Consider the following 8,485-nt stretch of genomic DNA (forward strand, 5'->3'; position numbering starts at 1 on the left):
AATACTACATGTAAAGGAATGCTGAAAATCACCAAGTATTTCCTAGTCCTTGAGACCCCAGGCTTTCCTCCCACAGTGCCACTGGGCAGTGTGGACCTTAGCCCAGGGCTCCGCTTCTCTGTGACCTAGCACAGGACTCAGGTCTGGTGTTCACAGCATGGCCTCCAGGGCTCACTCTGCCTGTTGTCCTGAGCTGGCCTCTATTTGCCATTCCAGCCTTATCCACTTCTTTACAACCTGGCCAGGACCTGCCCAGCAGGTCTGGCCTATCTTGGAGCTTGCGGAGGAGGTGCCCATGGATGGACCTCACAACTTTACCACAGACAGTGCTTGGGCTACTCTGGAGCTGTCACCATGAAAAATGAAATGCCATTATCCAAGTGGGAAAAGGACATTGATAGGGCCCTCAGTTTAAATTTAAGTCAAAGGCAAATAAAAGCTGACATCAGAACAATCCTGTCCCTGAGCCAAAGAACCAAATGCCAAGCGCATTTGTGAAGAAAGAGGCCAAGGAGCCTATTTTGATCATGTGCTCCTGTTTGTCCTCACCTTTTAGCTCTATCTGAGATTGTTTTCCTAGTGAGCTGATTAAGGCAGAGCTCCATACAGGTCCCACTCTTCTTCACTTGGGCAATACAGGAGCTGTCAGCTACTCAGGGAGCGGGGTCATGTGGGCTCTGATCTTCCAGGCCCCCAGCCATGGAGGTGGGAGAAGAAAGCTTTTCTGATCGATTGCCTGAATTCTTTCTGCTTACATCTGTTCCAGTGGTCAAAGCAGCAGACAGACCTGAAGGGTCCTCTACCCCTTTGCTGTCTCACATTCTGTTCTGCCACCCGGAATGGCCTCTATCCAAACCACTTCTTGTCCACCCAGCTTGGAGACACCCTGCCATCTCAACTACTCACCCAGGAAAATTTCCCTGACCTGCCCTGCCTCATACCACCACCTCCCTGGGTTTCCCCAGCCCCTGGAACCTCCAGCACAGCACTGGTTCTCCAGAATGTAGCATCTTCATATGTATATGCATCAGAGCTCACAAACTGGCAGCTTGCAGACTGAATTTGGCTTACAGAAATATTTTGTTTGGCCCATAATATATAGACATTTTTTGGAATTGGTAGCCAATGTTTTAGCTGGGAGATTTCACATAAAAATCTAAATTTCCTGTCTCTCTTTTAAAAATTGGAAGAGCTGGAAGCAATGGAACCACATTTTTACATGGCAACCAAAAGCTGAACTGAGCACTGGCTGCCCCCTTTAGATGAGGCATAAACTCTCATTGCCATGGTTCCCACCCAGCCCACTCCTCTTGTTTGTTGTTATGTGTCTGGACTCCGTAAGAATTTGAAATTGCAAAAACTAATGCATATACTTCTTCTTCTGTAATGTGAGGATAATGAAACCCATGTGATGGAGTTGTGATGATTAAACGTGGGCATTTGATACAAAAAAAAAAAATTACAAAAATGGCCACATTTATTTCCCTCCCTGCATCCACATTCCTTTGCAATATGATGTTGCAGCTTCTCCCATCAAGAAGTAGAGTCAAGTCCTCGGATCTGGATTGATCCGTGACTTCCTTTGGTCAATAGAAAGCAGTAGAAGTAACATCGTGCCAGTTCTAAGCCTAGGCCTCAAGAGACCTTGCACATTTCCACTCTTTCTCTTGGAACCCTGCTTCTGCCATGAGAATGAGTACAGGCTAGCCTGTTGGGGGATGAGAGACAACATAGAGCAGAGATAAGCCACCCTAGCTGAGGCCATCCTAGATCAGTTGGCCCCCGGGTAATCTATCCACTGTCTACAAAATGCCCAACATGCTGATGTGCAGAATCTTGAGCTAAATAAATGGCTGGTGTTCTAAGCAACAAAATCTTGGGGTTTTTTGTTACACAGCAAAAGCTAACTCATACATTTCCTTCCCATAGACATGGTATGGCAGAAGCTATGACTTATTCATTTTTGCATCTTCCTCTGGACTCTCTGCCCAGGAAATTCTGATGACAAGAAGGAAAAAGGACTGCTGAGCAATGGTGCTAGGTCATGGGTTGGATGCTCACCCTGCATCAGATCCATTGCCACACAGTAAGGGATCAGAAGTGCCTGGTTTATTGATGTAGAAGTCTGCAAAAGAAAGGAAAAAATGAAAGCTTTGCATATGGTTCTGAACCCTACCACTCGAGCCTTGGGTGGTGAAGGCGGCACACTGTAACAGTAAGATGAGTTCTCTTGGCCATATACACTCATTGGGCATGCTGGGATACTTAGAAGGGGGAAAAGTCCCATGTGGGACGAGAAAAGCTGAGCAGTGACTTCAGCTCCAAGACTCTCCCAGAAGAGGCAGAAAGGCCTGTCCCTGGATTTATGGCTCATTTCCTTGTAAAAGAGACATTGGGCAACAGAATATGGTGGACTCAAAAGTAAAACACGACTCAGGAGAAGCATTTGAGCAGGGAAAAGGAATCAAAATACATGTCTATACAGGTATGCAGGGGAGTCACATTCCTTGCCAGCCAGACCTTCGTCGCCATGGCAGAAATTCCACTCGCGTTTTTCATAAGAAAAGTTACTGGCTGTCTCGTTGAAAGCTGTACAATTCTTGACACATTTGTTCTTGAGATTGCCCTTGAAGAGTTGCAGGCCCACAAGGGCGAAGACGCTCAAGCAGAAGACGGTGAGGATGGTCACATCAGCCAGCTTCCTCACTGAGTGGATCAGGGCCCCCACGATGACCTTCAGCCCTATGAGAAGATGACAGTGATACTCCTACATGGGTCAGTTAACACACACAGCACACGTTGTGTGCCTGGCATGCTTTCATCTTAGCCATCTTGCCTTCTCATTACATACAGGTGTGAGGTATTTTAAAAACTCTAGGGCAATTCCAAGCCTAGTTCCTTATATAAACCTAGTAATAACCCTAAAAAGCAGGCTGGAAGGTAAAGATTATTGCCCCATTGTAAAGACAAGGCTACTGAGACCCAGGCAATGCATTTCTTATCATGCTAAGCCTAATACATTTCTGACAATAGCAATTTGATTTAAAAAAATAATTGTTGAGTACCTGCTAGTTCCAGGCACTGTGCTAATCATGAGGCTACTAACTTCATTCCAGTCATTTGGCATCTGTCTTTCTGCATTCATCTCACTTCTGGGAGGCAGCTTGAGGCTGAGGACACATGAATCCATGAACCTCAGAGTGTGTGCATGCGTGCGTGCATGCATGTGTGCGTGTGTGCGTGTGTGTGTGTGTGAGAGAGAGAGAGAGAGAGATACAAAGGAGATAAAATGAGACAGAAAAAAAAGAGACAGACACAAAGACACAGAGAGATGAACATAGCAATAGAGTGAGACCATGAGAGACACTGAGAGAATCAATGAGTCAGATACAGAGAGAATCTGAGAAGGAGCTATGTCAGAGCCAAGCAGGGCTGGCAGCAAAAATGGGGCCCCTGCTTATCTAGGGGATGATTTGCTGCTCTGGCAAATAAAATTGCCTTCTTTGGAGGGCAGATTCATGGGTATTAGAAAGAGGTCTGACTAGAGAAGCAGTCTGGGGTTGAGCCTTGCCTTGTCATCTTGGTCAACAAATAACCCATGAACACTACTTGTGGCGTCATGGGCTGGGAGCTGAGCAATGGTTGGGGCACTGGCATGTGGTGGAGTAGTCTGACCGTCGAGGGGGAACTCCATAGTATTACCAAGCATAGCATTGTTACACATAGAAGCAGCCTGTAACCAAAGCCTGGGGATAGGAACGGGGTGGAGCGGAATGTGGGGAAGTTGGGAAAGACCATGGAGTCTCCTCGAGGTCAAGCCTCAGCAGAGCCTTGAGGAATGATGATGAGTTAAGAGAGGAGGACTCTTTTGACAGAAAGAGCGGCAAGGCCGGGAGAGGGGCAAAGGCATGGAGTGTTTGTGGAACCACAGGTACATTCTGGAACATGATGTGAGGTGGGCAGAGGAGACAGCTGAGGCAGGAGAGGAAGTCTGGGCAGGTCAGGTCTTGAAAACAAGACTCAGGGTCTTCCTGGCTAAAAGTAGGTGAGAGAGATACCAAGAGTCAGAACTGGCTACTTATTGCCATGGCTGTCTTCATGAAGAAGCTTGTCCTGTGGAAATTGACAAAGACTTTCCAATCCTTCCTTGAACAGCCAGACACAGAGTGGTAGAAAGGGACTTCCACTCCAGTTTGAGTGTTTATTTTCTAGATGAAGAAATGGATTCTCAGGGGTACCACCTCACTCTCTTCTCCTCTTCAAGGGGAGATAAACCATCAGGCCACAAGGGGGCAGAGTTGAGTCCTGCCTCAGTGTGGTTACCTGGTCTCTAGCCTCACCTTCCCCTCCACCAAGTCAATAGGGGATGAGAAGTATCACTGGGCTACTGGTGACAACAGAGGTCTTAGAAGGACCAGTAAGATGAGCTCTAGTGGCCTACTTTTACAGAGAATTATCTAAATTCTCTGTAATCAAGAATTGCTTAATTCTCTTCTCCTCTGTGTGTCCAGAGACAGGACTGAAACTCAAGCTTTCAGATTTATGGAAATGGTGAAAACACTCACCAGACTGCCTTCTCCCTTCCTCCCTATTTCCAAGTTTACAACTTTGGTTTAAGTCATAAATGAGAATCTGACTGGAGGCTTGCCTGACCCCCACAACAAGAATATAAAATGAGGACCTGACTTTCTTGTCATTTATCAAGGGCAAGGCCATGAGGTACTATGGACAGAGCAGTGGTGTAGGACTTGAGACATTAGGTTTCCAGGTCACACTGTGCCTCTTACTAGTGATGAGGACTTGGGATTGTGTTTTCTACTTTCCGAGCCTCCGTTTTTTTGTCTTTTAAATGGGGACAATAGTTCATGCTCTGGAACTCTATAGGGCTCTTGTGAAAATCAAAGGTGGACATTAGGTTATGGACACCAACACATGTTCCATGAATAAATGATCTGGTTAAAGCAGCTCACCTGGGATCACAGAAACTGTTTTTAAGGCTCTAAGAACTCTGAATGTCCGCAGGCCCGAGATCCCTCGAAGATCTATTGCTTCACCAACATATCTGTGGGACCAGAAGTCAGTCAGCATCTCTACAAGGAGAGGGTCCTGCAATGCATGCAGCATAAGTAAAGACAATCTGAGGTAACATGAGCCTAGGAAGGACCCAGAATAGATGGAGAATCTAGAAGCACTTTCACCAATAGACCGACACTAACATTGATTTAATTGTTGCAATATCTTTCAGAATGGCCCCTTTGAGAAGATGAATTGTGGTCTAGGTGGCTCCATGTGCTACATGTAAACATGGATATTCAAGCATGCAAGCTTGGCCAACCAGTCTCCTCAGACTCTGGTTCCTCAGGAAAAGAGCTTCATGCCAGGTAGGTACAAGGCTGAGCCTTGTCTGATTCACTTTGACAGGCCAGTCATCAGCTCAGATGTGAGGTCTCTGACTTCTCCCTGAGGGTGTGAGACTAACCCTCGAGAGTGACTCCCACAGTGATGGTCTATGGCAACAAGACCCAAGGCCATGCAGTTTCAAATGAGAAAGCTGGATGGATAAGGAAACACCCCAGGGTGTGAGCCTGGGCACACCCACAAGCCTCACACAGATGCACAAACAAGTCAGTGTGGAGAAATACTCACGCCAGAGTAATGACACTAAAATCCAGCCAGTTCCAAGGATCTCGCAGGTAAGTAAACTCATTTAGACAAAAGCCTCTTGCCAGTATCTTTATCAAGGCCTCGAAGGTATAAATGACAGTGAAGACATACCTGGGAGAGAAAGTGGAAAGAGAATTAACTGTGCCATGGAGAGAGCTCAGAGGGAGAGCTGCCATATGAAGATCATTGCGAGGGTGGAGAAGAGGAGGAAGGTGAAGTGAGGAGACAAGAGGCAGACTGAGGGTCTCAGAGGAGCCACACAGATGGGCGGGGTGGGGAGGGATGTGTATGTCCGAGATGATTGGCAGCATCTGCTGCCCTGATGGTAGGCAGAGGGCAATGGTAGGTGAAGTTCAGAGCAAGGACCCTCCCGTTACATGAGGTTCCCAGAGGCTCCCTGCTCTGAGGAAAGCGGGGGGCTCCTCTTCCAACATGTTGATGGCTGAAGATGCAGAAGAGGGATCAGGTCCCGCTACACTGCTCCTCTCAAACTTCTCTGCTTCCACCGTCTCTGTCTTTTCTTCTCACCAAGCCTGGTCTGCAGGCATTTCTGACCTCAGAAACCCCACTCTAACAGCCATGTAAGGCAGTAAACAACTAGGTGTCATAGAAGAGAAAAGCATCTAAATCCACAAACATCTTCTCAGGAGGATGGATCTTGTTAAAGGACATTATCTCAAAACAGCCCTTCCATTCTGCTGGGCACTTCACGGGTTTGGATTGGAAGAGATGGATCTGGAGCCGAGGTGGAGGGGAGGGTAGTGTTTCTCAAATGTTTAGAATCCCTTCGTCACCTACAAAAGTGGTTCTCAAACTCTAGCAAGCATCTGAACCACCTGGAAGGCCTGTTCAAACATAGATTTCTGGGCTCTACCCCCAGCATTTCTGACTCAGTAAGTCTGGGGTCGGGCCCAAGAATGTCTTCTTTTAACAAGTTCCCAGTTGATGCTAATGCCACTAGCCTGGAGAACTACCATTTAGAACCACTGGCCAAAAGGATCCAGATGTGCACATAAATCAAAACATAATTTTAGTTACATTAAAAAATTTTAATTATAAAATTATAAACACTGGTATTAAAAATGGGAAGACTTTTGATTAAATATGGCAGATGAAACACATGTATTTACCTCCATCTTTTCTGATACTCTTCTTAAATGACAATAAAAGAATTTTTTAGAACATAAACCCACTAGGACCAAGATAACAGAGAAAGCAACATCATTTTGGAAATGATAGTGAAGATGGATGAGAGCAGACCCAAGAAAGCTGAAACCTTAGCTGGAAATGGGGAGTTCCCAGAAGCGAGCAAACCCGCACTGAAGAACTGCTTAAGAGTTAAAGATGTTGAATACCTCTGAAAGCGGGGTTTGGGGGGAGGGTGGAAGGTAGGGCTGAAACAGTGTAAAATCTTTACAAGAGGCAGCTGGTCTTCCTAGACCCCACTCCACACCACCTGTTCAGTGAGGAACTGCCTCCTCTGCTCTGGAAATAGATTGGATGTTCATTATCTCAAGAGCTGAATGAGCAGGGGGAGAGGAGGGAGGGAAGGAATGAGAGAAGAGGGGGAGGGAGTGGGAAAGGGGAGATGTGTGTATGTGTGTGGGAAACAGAGAGAGAGAAAGAGTTTGAAAAAAGAAATGTACACTGAAACAGAAGTACAGAGGAAAATTTAAATAGTCAAAGGCAGACAACCCTCCCACCCACCTGCTTCTTCCACTCAGTAAGTTCCTAGAAGTCTGGCAGTCAGATTAATAGCCCAAGATGCTACACTCTTAATATGGAGAGCCAGCCAACAAGCACCAGGAATTTGAAGGATGTTGCTAACAGCAGAGAATAAAGAAACCAAACAAGAAAAAAGAAAGAAAGAAAAAAATGAGACAACACAGAAAAAGAGCAAGGAAAAGAAAACCCCATCATTAATAGTTTTAGAGTTAAGAGATGAGAAGTTATTCGGTGCATAAAACAAAAACAGAAGGCTATAAATAAGAATATTCAGAGAGGAAGAAAAAAAATGGCGTAGATGATAGAGGCTCTGTTCATCCCTCTGGTAACCAAATCAAAGTTGTGACAGAAACAAGGGGTAAAGAGCAAGGAAAATCACCTGGAATCTAGATGAACAAGCCATACAACTATGGAGAGATCTAAAAAATCACCCTGCAACGGCAGAAGGTACGATGGGGCAAGGACACGAGGTTGCCCAGACCGAGTGGCTAAGTGGGACAGAGGCCATGGCAGCGGCAGTGGCAGCAGCAGCTGCAGACGCCTCTTAAAGGGACCGCATCCGCGAGTGAACTTCTGTGGTGACAGACCTGCTCACTCTGAGCACCAGCACCGGTTTGGCTGCACAGGGGGCACTAGGGACTTACAGGGGGCACGGAGTTGTTGGAGTAAGGGCCAAGGCAAGACTCACTCTGTAGATAAGTGCGGGTGGTATACATTGTTCCTCTGTTGAGTCCTCCCCCATCCCAGTGAGCGGACTCAGCACCACCATAGTGGAGATGTTATCAAACTGGATAATGGAAGTTGCTCCGCCCAGAGGATTCCCTGAAACTCCACCTCCCCCAACTCGCAGCCCCGCCCAAGCCACATATAGGTGTGTACTTGCTTAGTCAAGTGCCCTTTGCTGAGCAGCACCTAGACTCACACTGGTGGCAGCTGGCCTCAGTTTCTGGCATAGCCTTTTGAGGTAACTATAAGCACAGCATCTGTGGATTGCTTGCTGAATCTTAACAGGTGGGCCCAGAGGGGCACAGGCTTGGGCTAAACTTGGCCTGCAGCTGAACCTTCTCAGGACTGTGCCACTGGACACCTACCAAAC

At 46.7% G+C, this 8,485-nt stretch overlaps 1 protein-coding gene across 1 annotated transcript in view; it reads right to left on the reverse strand.

Moving 5' to 3' along the window:
- SCN10A (sodium voltage-gated channel alpha subunit 10) overlaps nucleotides 1-8,485 on the reverse strand; it is a 79,442-nt gene that overhangs the window by 55,567 nt on the left and 15,390 nt on the right. Inside the window, exons 4-7 of the mRNA XM_015588509.1 lie at nucleotides 5,647-5,775; nucleotides 4,971-5,062; nucleotides 2,521-2,742; nucleotides 2,062-2,125 (exon numbers count right to left, since the gene is read on the reverse strand). Coding sequence (XP_015443995.1) covers nucleotides 2,062-2,125; nucleotides 2,521-2,742; nucleotides 4,971-5,062; nucleotides 5,647-5,775 — 507 coding nt within the window. The remainder of the gene's footprint in view (nucleotides 1-2,061; nucleotides 2,126-2,520; nucleotides 2,743-4,970; nucleotides 5,063-5,646; nucleotides 5,776-8,485) is intronic.

This window comes from Pteropus alecto, unplaced genomic scaffold, assembly GCF_000325575.1.
Source record: "Pteropus alecto unplaced genomic scaffold, ASM32557v1 scaffold354, whole genome shotgun sequence".
NCBI lineage: Eukaryota > Metazoa > Chordata > Mammalia > Chiroptera > Pteropodidae > Pteropus > Pteropus alecto.